Source organism: Chiloscyllium plagiosum, chromosome 4, assembly GCF_004010195.1.
Source record: "Chiloscyllium plagiosum isolate BGI_BamShark_2017 chromosome 4, ASM401019v2, whole genome shotgun sequence".
Classification (NCBI taxonomy): domain Eukaryota; kingdom Metazoa; phylum Chordata; class Chondrichthyes; order Orectolobiformes; family Hemiscylliidae; genus Chiloscyllium; species Chiloscyllium plagiosum.
This window is the reverse complement of record NC_057713.1, coordinates 19,698,544-19,715,664: the sequence shown is the minus strand read 5'-3', so window position 1 is coordinate 19,715,664 and position 17,121 is coordinate 19,698,544. Positions and strand designations below refer to the sequence as shown.

The following is a 17,121-nucleotide window of genomic DNA, read 5'->3' as shown; positions in this document are numbered from 1 at the left end:
GAAGAGATCGAGGGCAGGTAATAGGCCAGCGCGGGGTATCCAGGTGGATGCAGTGTGTTGGAGGTGGGTGAAGGGGTCCTCGGAAGGTTGGCGGGAGTCCTGATTGTGAAAGTAAGCTCTGAGGCGACGGAAGAAGTGTTCGACGTCACGGCATGTATTAAATTCATTAATGTGTGGGTGAGGGGGATGAAGGTGAGTCCTTTGCTGAGGACTGATCGTTCATACTCAGTGAGGGGGAGGTCAGGAAAAATGGTGAAAACTCGACAGGGCTGGGATCTGGTGTGGGTGTGGAGCTGGGAGTGGTGGCGGAGTCAATAACTGGAGTGGGTGTGGTGGTGGGGGGAATGGGGGTGGTGTCCTGAGCAGAGGTGGTGTTCCCCTCAGGGTTCTGGGGGGGGGGTGGGCGCAGGGATGCACTCTATCCTATTTTCTCTCCACCCCCACCCTCCTCTCACTTATCTCTCCATCCTTCAGGCTGTCTGCCTGTATTCCTGATGAAGGGCTTTTGCCCGAAACGTCGATTTTACTGCTCCTCTGATGCTGTCTGAACTGCTCTGCTTTTCTAGCACCACTCTAATCTAGATTCTGTGTGGAGTTTGCACATTCTCCCCGTGTCTGCGTGGGTTTCCTCCGGGTGCTCCGGTTTCCTCCCACACTCCAAAAATGTGCAGGTTAGGTGAATTGGCCATGCTAAACTGCCTATAGTGTTAGGTGAAGGGGTAAATGTTGCTCTTCGGAGGGTCAGTGTGGACTTGTTGGGCCAAAGGGCCTGTTTCCACGCTGTAAATAATCTAATCTAATCTAAATCACATTTTTTTCTTTGGGTCTTCCAACCTGTCAACCACATTACAGGCTTTAGCTCTTATGCTAATTATTCAGTTCTTCCCCGCTAATAGCTATAGCTTCTCTGCTTCAGACTGAATATCCTTGAGAATGCCGTTTAAATCCCTTACTGCCTGTATAATTAAAACACTTTTTTTTTGTTGATTATCACCTGTGGCGACAAATACCTGGGCGTCTTAACTGATGTCGGTTCGATGAGCTATACCAGATTTTGGACCAGCCTGAAAAGGGGTTTCTATCAACATTTCTCAAAGATGTTTCTTATCAAACTGTCTCTGTCTGTGATGCGGCTACATTTGCTTCTGTGTAACAGATCCCAAAAATGTAATGGGAGTGCTCCATTTTTTTTTTTGGGACCAAAAGCTCAACTAACAGCACGCAGACTGATTCACAGGAATCTTTGTTACCTTTATCTAGTTACCCTGAATATACTTTCTCTATGAAGGCATCTAATTACTTTAGCCTTTATAGCCTGACTTTAACCAGCAAGCTATAAGCTGCTGTTTCAGCTACAAATCTTCTTCAGCCATTTTACGTTAGCTGAAAACCACGTTCAGTTATGGGCAGCTCTTTACAGTTACTTTTCAATGCAGGTTAAATAACTTCAAAACTACGATTCCTTATTTCTAATGAAATATTTGTACTATAAAATGTAATATTTGAACTGGTTAAAATTTCCATTGAACCAGGATGTAAAATCTCTAATGTCCAATGAGGTTAGCTTGTACTCTTTTGATACATTAGTCAGCTGCTATTTGTTAAACTGCAAGTTATCACATACAGGAAATTCAGTTATGGTGTTGTCAGACTTGCAAGTTTTCTGCCCTGTGCAATTTCAACAAACTGTGGTTTGAAGACAAATTTCCTTTCAGCAGTTGAACTTGTATTTTTGCTTATTTTCACAAATCCGTCTGTGTGCTGTTAACTGAGCCTTTGGTCCCAAACAAAAATGGAGCACTCCCATTACATTTTTGGGCTATTAATTGTTCAAATGCTATGTCAAAACCTAATCATGTAAGCAAGGCATCACTTCATGGGAACAGAAGTGTGACTGGTATATACATATAATATAGCTCTACCTGAGCTAAAACAACAATATTTTTGCACTAATATACTTTGTCCAAATGAAACAAGCCTGCTGAAATCACATTAATCTTTTTGAATAAGAGAGAGCTGAATGTGCTGTTAGCACGTGAGGTTTGACTATAATTGATGCATCAGATTTACTTTAAAATTGCACAACATAAGATCAGTAGAGAAAATGTGAAAGATAACTGAAAGCTGCTTAATTCACGAAGGAAGAGGGTGTGCATTCAATTTAGAGCACAGGCTATTTGGTCCATGCGGCTTAAAGGGGTGAAAGCGGGGTGTTCCCTATTGTGCGATATATAAGCGAGGGTGAGTCCTCTACACTTAGCTACCTCCCCCAGAAGCCATTTAATTGTGGTGAGGTCATTAGTGTTTATAGTCGCCCTCAGCGACTATAAACAGTGCATACAGAATAACTCGAGACTGTGAATAAGAGTCGACAGCAATTGCTCTTCAACACGAATGATCAATTACAGATGAGCAAAATACTGTTTGATGCTTAAAAATCTGAAATAAACACAAAATGTTAGAAACTCTCAACACATCTGACCGTATCGAAAACAGGTCATTTCAGGTCTCTTAGATTATTGAGATAGTTGTTTCAAGTTTACAATGACATGAACACAAAAATAATGTAACCAGCTTTGCTCATTTCCCTACCTGCCTTCCATTTACCCATGTTTATCTGAGTTCATGTACAAATGGGTTCCTTAGTGACTGCAGCATGAATAGTCGACCTTCTACAAAGGAGACTGCAGATGACTTACTAAGACATCTTGAAGTTCTGGATCGAGATACAGCTTCAGACTGCACATCTCAGTCTGGGTTGCTGAAAACTGGGCTGGCTGTTAGATAATAGAATGGGCATTGACAGGGTGGTAAGTGTTGGAGAAGAATGGTGGCTTCTTGAAAGAATGCAGCTGGTTCTTGCTACAGGAAGTCAGGACTTTATTTTCTAGCATGTGACTTAGCGATCCTCCTGATTTGTTGGAGAACAAAGCCAGTAGCTTCCAGCCTCCATACAATGTGTCGGTGAGGCCTCAAGCATCCAGCTTTCCTTCCTGGTGGCCTTTGCTGAAAACCCCAGAGGTTTTGCTCTTCTCCTGATTCTTACCCAACCAATGTATATGAGCCTTAACCTGCCCATTATCTCTAAAAAATGCCACCCACTCCCCAGCAAACTCCCAACCCAGCTCATGGCATTTGCGCTGACCATACCAGCCATAACTTGGGTCAGTCGCGCCTTTTGCCACTAAGTTAAAAGATTTTTTGAAAGTTTCACTTCAGAATCCATGATCAAAATATGTGCAGATACTCTAGAACTTAGGGGATTTTGGAAAATCCACTTGTGCTTCTTTCAACCAGATTTCCTGAATTGCTATAAACTACTGAGTTTTGCAGCTCACCAACCTCATTTACTGTTGTTTGTGAACCTAAATTATAGCTTAATTGTATCCTTTTTTGACAAATCCTACATAGTACTGAAAGTAATAGCAAGTTAATGCAGATGCTGGAGAAAATCAATAGGTCAGGCAGCATTTGTGGAGAGAGAAAAACAAAGTTAACTTTGTAAGTCCAATGTTGCTTTTCTTTGGAGTTGAAGGAGGCTGTTATAATGTAGAATGGGTGTGGGATGGATGGGTAATATGAGGAGAGATGGGCAAGATAGGAAAAGTGCCCAAAAGGAAAAGAGCGCACTAATAGGGATAGATCTGAAGTAGGAGTTAATGGAATTTGGTAATAACAGAAAGCAATTTTGCTAAGAGGAAACCTATGCAAGCAAGCCGCTGGTGGTGGCGAAAAGTTAGTGGGTGTCAAAATACACAAAAAAAAGTTATGGAACGAATTAAAAACGTTGCTTGTTCTTTCAAGTTCAAATATTGGGAAAACAGTCTAGATTATTTTCAAATGTCTTATTATGAAAGACGTGATGCATTAGATATTTAATAATGGTTTCATATTAATGTGTGCTGTTCTTAGAAGTAGCTTATGTTTTATATCCAACCATGTTGATAACAAAGTCCTCTTTATTGCAACATAAATCATCTGTTTTACTTGTATTCTTAACTTTTTAAGGATTGGCCGTATGATGATGGTGATCCACCTCCAAACAAAATTGTGGATGACTGGCTTAATTTGCTTAAAACTAAGTTCACCGAACAGCCTGGTAGCTGTATAGCAGTCCATTGTGTTGCTGGCCTTGGGCGGTAAGTATGTGAACATTGGGAAATGTCGAACATTAGTTATGTCTTTATCGAGGGGAAGTTGCTTTTCCATGTAACAATAAAGAGGCTGTTTCTTTATCAACAAAACAACATTTAGAAAATCTTGTATAATGTCTTTAAACTGACTAAGCATAACAACAATGGCTTAGAGGAGTAACTCAGACAAGGTAAAGGAAAAGGGGGATTGTGAATCTATATGGTCAAAGAAGCAAGACTTGGCAAATAGCAAGTGGAAGAATTTAAAGAGGCAATTCTAAAATGTGATTTTCAATCTATTCTGCCAAAATAGATAGAGCAATACGACTACAGTGCCATACAAGAAAAACAAAGGATTTGTCAACAGCACCTTCCAAAACTCTGCCGTCTCAAAGATCAAAGGCAGCAGGCACATAGGAAAATCACCTCTCGAATTCACCTCAAGCCGTTTATTGTCCTGACTGGGATATATATTAGTGGTTCTTCATGGTCATTGCCAAAATCCTGGAAATATCTACCCAACAACACTGGGTGTACTTGCATCATACACATATTCCAGAATTTGAAAACCATTGCTGATCACCACCTTTTAAAGGCCAATTAGAGATGGGAAATAAAGAAATAATAAAAATTCATTAACATATGAGGCTAATATTTCCATTAAATGAAGGCATTTAAGTGGAAACAAAAATAGAGTAGGTTAAGGCATATGTAAGTAGAGGTGCAGTGGCAGATTCTTGAAATTTCAAAATGTGCAAAATAGGTACATTCCAGTGGGAAAGGAAAATTTTGAAGGAGCCACATCTGTAGTTCACTAAAAATGTTAAAGATAGTATCAAAATTAAAGAAAAGCATATAATTTCAAAGATGGCAGGTCTGAAGATTGGATAGAATATGAAAACATCAAAAACAAAAGGATTGAAGGTTTAAATTAGATTAGATTACTTACAGCGTGGAAACAGGCCCTTCGGCCCGACAAGTCCACACCGACCCGCCGAAGCGCAACCCATCCATTACCATATATTTACCCCTTTACCTAACACTACGGGCAATTTAGCATGGCCAATTCACCTGACCAGCACATCTTTGGAGTGTGGGAGGAAACCGGAGCACCCGGAGGAAACCCACGCAGATACGGGGAGAATGTGCAAACTCCACACAGTCAGTCGCCTGAGTCGGGAATTGAACCCGGGTCTCTGGTTTGAAGATTGCTAAACGATTAATAAGGAGAGAAAATATTAGAAAATGAGTGAAAGCTAGCTGAAAATATAAAAGCAGATCGTTAACTTTTCCCCCTAAATTAACAATGAATGATCCTACTACAAGTGAGTCTAGAAAATTTAGTAATGAAACATAATGAGGCAAATGAATTAGCATATTTTGCATCAGTCTGCACTTGCAAAAATGAGCAACGTCCTAGAAATAGCTGTAATTTTAAGAAAACATTCATGGGATGTGCTTATTGTCCATACTGACTTGCCCAGAGAATAATTTACAGTCAACTACATTGTTGACAGTCTGGAGTTGCATGTAGACCATTTCAGGTAAGGATGAAACTTCCCTCCCGAAAGGGCATTCATGTACCAGATGGGTTTTTAGAACAATGGTTAGACAAGCTCTTTTAATTCCAGATTTTTTTTTAATTCATTTTTTTTTTTATTTGTTTGAAATCGGGAAATAAGAGGGGTAGGGTGGAGCTCAAAATTACGGGTGAAGTGGTACTGAGCAAACTGTTGGGGCAACGGGTTGGCAAGACCATGTCTTCTAATATACTTCATTCCAGCTTTTTAAAACAGTAGTTGTGAGATAACTGATATATTGGTTTCAATTCTTCAAACCTCCCTTGAGGTTCCATTAGAGTGTAAAATAGAGGGAGACAGAAAGAAGGAAACTATACACTAGTTGGCTTTACACCTGTCATAAGGGAGATGTTAGAAGCTATTAATAAACTATAGCAAGGCACTTGGAAAAATTCATGGTTATTGAGCAAAGCCAACTTGGTTTAATAAATGTCTTATGAATTTGTTGAAATTCTTTGAGGAAATAACAACTCTGATTAAAAGGAGAAAAAATAATGTCCTATATTGTGATTTCCAAAAGACAATTGTTACGTTCCTGCATCAAGGGTTTTTGAAAAAAAAAGTTTATGGTGTAGGAATAGAAGATTGGTTAGCTCCAAGGAAAGTGGTATGAATGAGTTATTTTCTGATTGGGAAGGTGTAAAGAGTGTTGTCACAGGAATCCATGCCAGGCATCTAATTTTACAATTTATATAAATGCCTTGGATAAAGATACCAGAGATCTGGTTGCTGAATTTGTTGACTACTGGAAGATAGTTAGGAAAGTAAGTTCAGAATTTGACAGAACGAGGCTACAAATGGATGTAGATAAATTAGGTAGACAAAGAACTACCAAATGGAGTACAATCTGGGGAAATGTGAAAATTGTCCACTTTGGCAGGAAGTTTTTTTAAAAATGCAGATTATCTTCATGGTGAGAGACTACAGATCTCTGAGATGTAAAGGGATCTGGGTGTACTAGTGTAAGCATCATCTAAGGTTAATGTGCAGAAATGGCAAGTAACTAGGAAGATTAACAGTATATTATTTATTGCGAGAGAAATTGAAGTCAAAAGCAAGGAGGTTATCCTTCAATTATAGAGTCATAGAGATATACAGCTACAGAAGACTTTGGTGAGATGACATCTGCATTTCATGTATAGTATTAATCTCTATATATAGAAGAAAGTAGAAAATGCATTGGAAACAGTTCTGAGAGAGTTCACTAAAATTAAAGCTGGAGTGGGTGGGTTGCCTTAAAAACGGTTAGACAGTCTAGGCTTGTGTCCACTGGAAACTAGAAGAATAAGAGATGACTTGATTGAAACATAGCAAGTCCTGAGGGATCTTGAGAAGATGGCTTTTGAAAAGACCATTTGTACTGTGGAAAAATCTAAAACTGGGAATAGGTTTAACAATAAATGGAGAGATTACCCAACTAAGAAACAAATGAGGGAATATTTTTCATTATGGTTAGTCCTGAGTCATAGTTATACAATACAGAAACAGACTCTTTGGTCCAACTGGTCTTTGCCAAACATAATTCCAAACTAAAGTAGTCCCACTTGCCTGCTCCTGGCCCATATCCCTCCAAACCTGTCCTATTCATGTATCCATCCAAATGTCTTTTAAACATTTGTAATTGTACCTGCATCCACCACTTCCTCAGGAAGTTCATTCTACATGCGAACCAGCTCTGTTTTAAAAACTTGCCTCCTATCTTTTTTAAATCTCTCTCCTCTCACCTTAAAAATGTGCTCCCTATTCTTGAAATTCCCCATCTTACGGAAAAAACAACTACGATCAACTCTACCTTTTACCACTCATTAAACCTCTATCAGGTCACCTCTAAACCTCCTACACTCCAGTGGAAAAAGTCCTAATCTATCCAGCCTGCCTTTGTAACTCAAACCTTCCATACACAGCAACATTCTGGTAAATCTCTTCTGAACCCTCTCCAGCTTGTTAATATCCATCCTATAACTGGGCAACCAGAACTGGATACAGTATTTCAGAAGAGGCCTCACCAATGTCCCGTACAATCTCAACAAAACGTACCGACTCCTATACTCCAAGGACTGAGCAATAAAGGCAAGTGTGCCAAATGTCTTTTAACCACTTTGGAATTCCTGCTGCAAAGATAACGTCTTGCAGAACCTTTGAATATTTTCATAGCGATGGAAGATAATTTTTCACCACTTTGCTCCTCAAGAATCTATCAGGAGTAGATGAGAATGTATTGTAATTAGATCAACCATAATCTTATTGAATGGAGAGCAGGCTGAAGGGGCTGAGTGCCCTACACCACCTAATTTGCATTTCAGTGATTGGGTGGGGATTAGGGGTTGAAATCAGCAATATAGAATAATCATAAGGTGAAGAAGACGCTGAAAGTAGTTTATTTTCCCCGAGTTTTACTGGATCAGTAGGATATACGGATGTGGTTTTTTTTTAAAAGAAGTAAATGTAGGTACAGTCTATGGAGTTGAAGTGGAGCTGTGGCATTATAATTGTATTTTGCAAGAGTCTGGCACAGGATGAGGTAGATTTTGACTCTCTTAACTGGATGTAGGTTTGATCTCACACAAGGTCTCCCACTATTCCAATGAGCTAGCTGGCTTCCCCTCCAGGTTTTGAAATGGTATGATTCTACAACATCCCATGTGTGGTTTCACCAATGATATATACGTGATTAACGTAATTTATTTGTTTAGAAATACAATAAAGTGCTGGAATGTGTTTTGTTTTCCCAACAGTTGTATCTCGAGTGGTCAGTAATAGTATTCTGGTGTTTTCCTTCCTCGTCTTAAAGCAGATCTTTTTGTTATGTATACATTTACGGTCTGCTGATGTACTGTGCATGATCTTTATCTGTATTCATATTCATTTGTATACAAAACACTCGAGTGCTAGAAATCTGAAACAAACTGAAAATGCTGGAGAAACTCAGTAGGTTTGACCGTATCTGTGGAGAGAGAAACAGAGTTAACTGAAGTTCTGAAGAGGAGGAATCATACTGGCCAGACCTGATAAATTTCTCCAACACTGTTTAAAATTAATCTGCCTCATCAATATGTCAGATTATTTTTATGCAGTCAATAAAAATAGGCAGTGCGACTCATTTGATATCATTTTCATCTTTGAGTAAAAAAGATTGTGGCTTCAAATCCTGTTTGATTTGATAATAAAAAATGTCAGCTGATACTGCATTGCACTGCTAAGAGAGTATTATACTGTCAGGATATCGGAGAATCACAGAAGTGTTATGGTGTAGCAAGAGGTCATTCAGCCCACTGTGCCTGTGCAAGCTCATTAAATGAGCATCATAACCCTAGTGCACATTTGTTTTTATCCAAGTAATCATCCAGTGCCCTCAACTGAACCTGCCTTCACCACACACAGCCTTCTGTAACCTAACTACTTCCTGACTGAAAAAGCTTTTCTTTGTTTAGCCTCACTTCATTCGCAGGTCCTTTTTTTTTAAAGCTGAGATTTTAACTGATTTAAAACCAAGAGTCATTATTGCTGCTGCTTTCTTGGGTTGATGTAATCCATTTCAGAATTTTATTTTAATAATTGGAAAATGCTTTTAGGATATCAGAGGATTGTGAACGGCACTATGTAAATACAAGCCTTTTGTTTCTTTTCTTTTCCTATGCTTACAGTAACTTGTTTTAAACACACAGGGCTCCTGTATTGGTAGCAGTTGCTCTTATTGAAAGTGGAATGAAGTATGAAGATGCGATTCAGTTCATCAGACAGTAAGAGCCATTTGTTCCTGGAAAAAATATTAACTATTTTATACAAACAGGCAAACATAGGAACAGGAGTAGGCCATTTGACGCTTGGTGCCTACTCCACCATTCAATATGTTCATGACTGATTATCCAACTCAGTAGTCTGTTCCCTTTTTCTCCCTACACCCTATGATTGTTTGAACCCTAAGATCTATATCCAATTCCTTGTTGAATACATTGTGTTTTGGCATCAGCTGCTTTCTGTGGTAGAAATTTCCACAGGTTGATTTTGGGTTTAAAAAAAATTCTCCTCATCTTCGTCCTAAATGGCCTATCTTGTATTCTTAAATTGTAACTCCTGATTCTGATTCCAGGGTCTTTGGGAACATTGTTCCTGCATTTATCTCGTCTAGTCCTGCTAGAATTTTATAGGCTTCTATGAGATTCTTTCTTCTTAACTTTGAAACTGGAGTTTAATCCTAAATGATCTAGTCTGCTTTCTATGCCTGGCCTGCCAGGAATCACTCTGGTAAATCTTCATTGCACTTCCTTCATTGCCAGAACATCCATCCTCAGGTAAGGAGACCGAAACTCCGCACAATGAGCAAGTGTGGTCTCTCCAAGGCACTGTACAACTGCAGCAAGACATACTTGCATCTATAATTATCTTGCTATGAAGGCCAACATGCCAGTTGCCACCTTCACTGTCTGCTACACCTGCATGCTTACTTTCAGCAACTTGTATACAAGGACACCCCCTTTCCCAATCTGTTACCATTCATAAAATCTGCCTTTCTGTTTTTGCTACAAAGTAGTGAACCTCACACTTATTCATATTGTAATGCAGCTGCCATGCATTTGCCCACTCACTCAATTTGTCCAAATCACAATGAAGCATCTCCTGCATCCTGCTTACAGCTCAACGTCTCACCCAACTTTGTGTCATCTGCGAACTTGTGATGTTGGGTATTTAGTTCCGTCGTTAATAAATCATCAGTAAATCATTAATATATATTGTGAATTGCTGGGGTTCAAGTGCTGACTGCTGCAGAATCCCGCTAGTCAATGGCTGCTACTCGAAAGGCCTGTTTATTTCTTTCTTTTTGTTTCCTGTCTCCAACTACTACTCTATCCATGTCAGTGCACTACCAAGAGCTTTAATCTTTCTTACTAATTTCTTACATAGAACTTTATCGAAAACCTTTTGAAATACCAAAAAACCTGCATCCACTGCTGCCCCATGTCAACTCAATTAGTTGCATCCTTGACAAATTCCAGCTTTGTGAAGGATGATTTCCCTTTCATAGATTGATGGAGCGGTGATGACCTAGTGGTATTATTGCTGGACTGTTAACCCAGAGACCCAAGTAATGTTTTGAGAACCTGGGTTCAAATCCCGCGACAGCAGATGGTGGAATTTGAATTCAATAAAAAAAATCTGGAATTAGGGGTCTGATAGTGATCGTGAGTCCATTGTCGACTGTCAAAAATATCCACCTGGTTCCCTAATGCCCTTTGGGAGGAAACTGCCACCTTACATGTGATTCCAGACCCACAGCAATGTGGTTGAGTCCTAATTGCCCTCTGCGTTATTGGGATGAGCAATAAATGCTGGCCTAGCCAGCAACTTCTCAGTCTAATGAATGAATTTTTAAAATTCCGTGCTGACTCTTATCTGATTCTGTCACTGTTTTCTAAGGGTTTTGCTATTAAATCTTGTATTATTGACTCTAGCATTTACTGTGCTACAGATGTTGGGCAACTGGTCTATATTAATGTATGAATTATTCTAGTATTCAATGCCAACAAACCTTCAGAAGAAAAAGTTTATCTTTGCTGTTTTTGACAAATAAACCTTGACACTATACAGTGCGCAGAGAGCGTCAGAGTTTCTGATATTAACTTCAGCATGCATGGACACACACTGACATTTTCATCAGCGTAAAGTTGCAGGTGGGCCTCCCATATTGGGATTTCCGCCCCCTCCAACTGAACAGGCAGGAAAGTCTTTTGAATACCCAGCTGTTGCTAAAACTGCTCCACCCACCCATTCTCCCTTCCCCCACCCCCAGTGTGCAACATGATCCTCTTCTGATGCAATAAAACACACAAGCTGTGTCCTCTTTCCATTGCAGATCTGCCAGAATTGTTGTTTTGTTTAGCCTTAAACAACGTACACAGCCTTGAATTACCTTTCCCTCGGTCATAGATTCATAGGGTTATAAAGCATGGAAACCGAGCCTTCTGTAATAGTAAGACACTTATGTCCAATTGAACAATTGTATTAGTGTTTCATTACTCAGCCCGCACTGTAGCATTTTAAAATTCAGCTGTAGCATTTTAAATTTAAAAATCACACAACACCAGGTTATAGTCCAACAGGTTTAATTGGAAGCACGCAAGCTTTCGGATTGTCGCTCCTCCTTCATCAGGTGGTAGAGTCATAGAGATATACAGCATGGAAACAGACCCTTCGGTCCAAACCGTCCACGCTGACCAGGTATCCCAACCCAATCTAGTCCCACCTGCCAGCACCCGGCCCATATCCCTCCAAACCCTTCCTATTCATATACCCATCCAAATGCCTCTTAAATGTTGCAATTGTACCAGCCTCCACCACATCCTCTGGCAGCTCATTCCATTCACGTACCATCCTCTGCATGAAAAAGTTGACCCTTAGGTCTCTTTTATATCTTTCTCCTCTCGCCCTAAACCTATGCCCTCTAGTTCTATACTCCCCGACCCCAGGGAAAAGACTTTGTCTATTTATCCTATCTATGCCCCTCATAATTTTGTCAGCCTCTATAAGGTCACCCCTCAGCTTCCGACGCTCCAGGGAAAACAGCCCCAGCCTGTTCAGCCTCTCCCTGTAGCTCAGATCCTCCTGTAGCTGGTAACATCCTTGTAAATCTTTTCTGAACCCTTTTAAGTTTCACAACATCCTTTCCAATAGGAAGGAGACCAGAATTGCACGCAATATTCCAACAGTGGCCTAACCAATGTCCTGTACAGCCGCAACATGACCTCCCAACTCCTGTACTCAATACTCTGACCAATAAAAGAAAGCATACCAAACGCCTTCACTATCCTATCTACCTGCGATTCCACTTTCAAGGAGCTATGAACCTGCACTCTAAGATCTCTTTATTCACCAACACTCCCTGGTAGTAGTGGAGGGCTCAATCCTAACACCGAATTTACAGCAAAAATTTACAGTGTGATGTAACTGAAATTATACATTGAAAAATTGATTCTGTTAAGCCTTTCATCTGTTAGAATACCATGACAGTTTCACTTCTTTCATGTGTAAATTGCAAAACCTCTTTTTAAAAAAAGTTGCATTCTCAAGTTAGCTGTTAACAATGGTGATAGCTAGACAATATGTTGAAGGTGTTAGCTCCCTGTGTTCTCTGTCTATGCCATGATGTTTTGATTCTAATCTAAATAGTGAGATAATGGAGTTTTACATGAATTCATGCAGTTTTTGAGCAAAGTACAATGTAACCCTGCAAATACAAATTCACCCCACAAAATATGTGTGTGCATGTGGGTCTTTGTCTGTCTGTCTGGGTTGGAGGTTGGGAGTGTGAGTAAGTGTATGTGTGTGTAGTGAGTGCAGAGTGTCTTAAGTCTGTGAGAGGGTGCATGTGGGAGTGTGTGTGTCTGTAAGGGTATGTGTGGGTGTCTGTGTGCGTGTCTGTGTATATGTGTGTGTGTCTGTATGTAGTGTAGACACACACTCCCACACTCTCACATGCACCCCCTCACAGACTTCAGATTCTCTGCACTCACTGCGTGCGCGCGCGCGCGCACGCACGCACACAAACACACACACACACACATATTCACTTGCTCACACTCAACCCCCAACCCAGACAGACAGACACACAGACAGAGACCCACATGCACACACACATTTTGTGGGGTGAATTTGTACTTGCAGGGTTACATTGTACTTTGCTCAAAAACTGCATGCATTCATGTAAAACTCCGTTATCTCTCTTTTTAGATTAGAATCGATCTAAACATCATGGCATAGACAGAGAACACAGGGGGCTAACACCTTCAACATATTGTCTCGCTATCACCATTGTTAACAACTAACCTGAGACTGCAACTTTTTTTTAAAAAAAGGTTTTGTGATTTACACATGAAAGAAGTAAAACTGTCATGGTATTCTAACAGATGAAAGGCTTAACAGACAATCGAATTTTCAATGTATAATTTCAGTTATATCACACTGTAAATTTTTGCTATAAATCCTGTGTTAGGATTGAGCCCTCCACAACCACCTGATGAAGGAGCGACCCTCCGAAAGCTAGTGTGCTTCCAATTAAACCTGTTAGACTATAACTTGGTGTTGTGATTTTTAACTTTGTACACCCCAGTCCAACACCGGCATCTCTAAATCATTTTAAATTTAATTATTCTCAGCCAGTACTATGAAGAAAAAAACTTGTTTAAACAAGCTGCCAGAGGTGTCCTTGGCAGGTTCTCCTCTGTTAGAACAACAAGGACATCTGTCTTTAAACAGATCATATCTGCTAACACTCTACATTTCTTTTCACTTTTTTTCTGTCTTTTTTGAAATAGGAAACGCAGAGGTGCCATCAACAGTAAACAGCTCTTATACTTGGAAAAGTATCGGCCAAAGATGAGACTTCGATTCAAGGCCCATAATAATCACAAGAACAGTTGCGCCATTGTATGAATTTGAACACTTTCAGCCAACAATGGTTTACAGTGATTTTTATAAAAAATAAAATGCCATTGGGTTTCCTGTCTTCAAATCCAATTGGATGTTTTTTTTTGTCTGCCTTTAGTAACTTGAATATTTATTTATACTAAAATCACCAACTAGGATGAAGCACAATTCTTTTCTTTTGGAGGCTCGTTGACTTTGGTTTCAAGTTGTAAGAGTGGTTGCCTTTAGAGGCATGCTAATACTTCAACAATTTACTATACACCATAAAAGAAAAATCCTACAAGATATTTGTCTGTATGGCTTATATTTAATGGTAGGTTTGTGTGATGACCTGAAGAAATGGAACTAGGAAATTAATTGTAAATAGGATGCAAATTGACTTAATTATCCATTGTTCTACCAATTGACTGCTATAGATATTCTGGTGAACCAATGTCTTCAGTAAATTACCTCCGTAATGCCTAAATTCACTAATTGCAGATAATGATTTGCAATAGTATGGTCCATGTCTTGTGTCTGAAGCGGTGCATCTTTCCTGTCTTTTTATAAATAATATCATCTTATTAGAGCTACTAACCAATATATTATGTTTCTAGCCTGGAGTTGGTATTACAACCATTTTTTACTGGGGGAGATTTGCTCCACAAGCGCACTTTTGTTTTTCCCCAGTTTCATATTGAAAATTCTCTCTCGTGTGCTAATCCTTAATTAAACAGTCATTTCCAAATACTCTTTTAACAGGTTACTGAAAGTTTAAGAAAGCTCGATAAGGGGAATGGTAGGGGGTGTGCCAGGAGAGAGAAAAATAGTTTTAAATTTTGAACATTCCAAAGGTAAAGGGTGATTTTGATTTTCTTAAAAATAATTCTCAGTTTAAGCAGAAGTCCGTTAGAGATTCACTAAAACGTGCATGTGCACTATGCAATTCTACATCATGTTCTATAAACCACATTGATTCACAGGGGTGAGTATAGAGCAAAAATGCATTGGTTATTTTTAAGTACAAAAGGATTTCGTGACTTAAGTTCAGTATCCCAAGTTCTGCTTGCAGAAAAAGCATAGGACAGATCAGAGTGCATTCATACAGCGAGTGTAATGTCATTGCCAACAGGTTTTGTAGCCTTTGTTCAGCCTCGTTCGATTTCAGAATGGAGTGCAAATCCCTGTAGGAAGGCATTTCACTTTACTGTACAGGTCTTGTTAGTGTTAACATTGGTGGGGAAATGAGGCCTGTTTACACTGAAGTTAAATGTATCCTATGAATGCCATGTAAAGCCTTAACATTCTCCCATCTAAACCCCATCCCCCTCCATGCAATGTTATTGTCGTTAATAGTAACTTTTAATAAATGAGGAAAAATGTAAGTTGGCCTTTCTAATTGGTTAAGTCTGGGAAATAGTGAAATACCCATACAATGATTCTGAAAAATTTTGTAATTTGCAAACATTTTGGAAGGTCTCATTTAGGAAGTAAAAGTAGCATTTCGTATTCTTATTTTTATGCTCATTCCATTTGTTTAATTTCTGTATCACTCTGGGTTAATTACTTTGTGCATGATGAAAGAAAACTGAGAATAAGAGACACACAAACCTCCAAGATAGTACTGATAACAAACCTGACTATGAGAAAGGTTACTTGAAGTGACATCAATCATAGGTGGTACAAGTTTGTTTTTTTTTATAATATCTACAGGAAATTAAAACAGCGGCTCCTTTCTTTGAACCCTGCATCAAAGTCTGTTCACACAAAGGTTAGATTATCAGCTGTTTTAAAAATGAAACATTCAAGAAAGTCCAAAAAAAAATCAAATCAATGGAAGATTTGCTGAATTTTCTTTTTGCAATGAATTAAAATTACATTTTTGATCTTGGGATAAAGTTGGTGTCCTACGATATTTTGTGTGTAAAATGTGTAACTTCAAAGCTTTGAGTGTAGTGATTTGATCACTTCACTCTTATTTTTGAGGCTTTAAATGCGATTGAAAAGGTAAAAACTGAAGATTGTAAATGTCAAATGTAAATGTCAACAACCCAGTATTTGACATCCCTGGAATTCAATGTCATTTTGTAAAACCCTGTAATAATGGTTCACGTTTTAAATACATGATGCAATAGTTTGATTACATAACAAGTTGCAGCACACAATGATGGTGTAATACAGGTTCAGTTCTCCAATCGCCAAGTTCCTAAGATAGATAACTAGTTATGTATTTATCTTCTCTTTCTTATGTTCTCTGCTATCAACATCCAGTGTGCAATTGGCAAAAGGAGAGATAAAGACTTAACATTCATTCATTTTTTTGGTTTGCATCATAATATTCAAAGCAGTGACACTGGGTGATCATTTAACATGGAGATCTGAGTTGCGAACTCTGCGCTCTCTGGGGGCAAATAAAATTTTGTTATATCATCATTGTAAAGATGGGAAGTGCAGGGAAAACACCAGTAGGTCTGGCAGCATCTGTGGAGTGAAACGGTTAATGATTTGTGTTCAATGACTCAAGTCATTCTTTAGTTCTGAAGAAGAGTCAACTGAACACTAATTCTGTTTCCTTCTCCACAGATGCAGCCAGATCTGCTGAGTTTCCCCAACAGTGTTTGTATTTTAGACCCCCAGCATCCATAGTATTTTGCTTTTATTATGTCATTGTTGTATTTCGTATAATCTCCAATTTTACTGTGGTAATAAAAGTATCAAAATTCATGATCGTTAAAGCAAGGTACATTAATTTGCTTTGTGCTTGTATGATTGCAATGAATAAGTGAAATGATTCAAATATCACGTGCTTTGAAAATCAGTCCGCAATACTTTAAGGAAAATACTACCTTCTAACCTACCTTGTGCCATCAAGAGATCTGCCCTTATAGGTTCCATTTACACCACCTTACAAGTGTTGTTAAACTATCTTTCTCTCAAACCAATTCTTTAATTACAGCATCAAATGTTATTTCATTTATTTAAAGCAGCTACTTCTTTCACAAGCTTTG

The 17,121-nt window shown here is 39.0% G+C and overlaps 1 protein-coding gene across 15 annotated transcripts in view; it reads left to right on the top strand.

Annotated features, from left to right (window-relative positions):
* Positions 1-16,837, top strand: part of LOC122548896 (protein tyrosine phosphatase type IVA 3-like) — a 154,541-nt gene extending 137,704 nt beyond the window's left edge. For all 15 annotated transcript variants that reach the window (XM_043687836.1, XM_043687832.1, XM_043687827.1 and 12 more), the window contains 3 exons: positions 4,009-4,139; positions 9,379-9,453; positions 14,023-16,837. In XM_043687836.1, the coding sequence (XP_043543771.1) occupies positions 4,009-4,139; positions 9,379-9,453; positions 14,023-14,140 (324 nt within the window). In that variant the 3' untranslated portion in view covers positions 14,141-16,837. The remainder of the gene's footprint in view (positions 1-4,008; positions 4,140-9,378; positions 9,454-14,022) is intronic.
* The last annotated feature ends 284 nt before the right edge of the window (positions 16,838-17,121 follow it).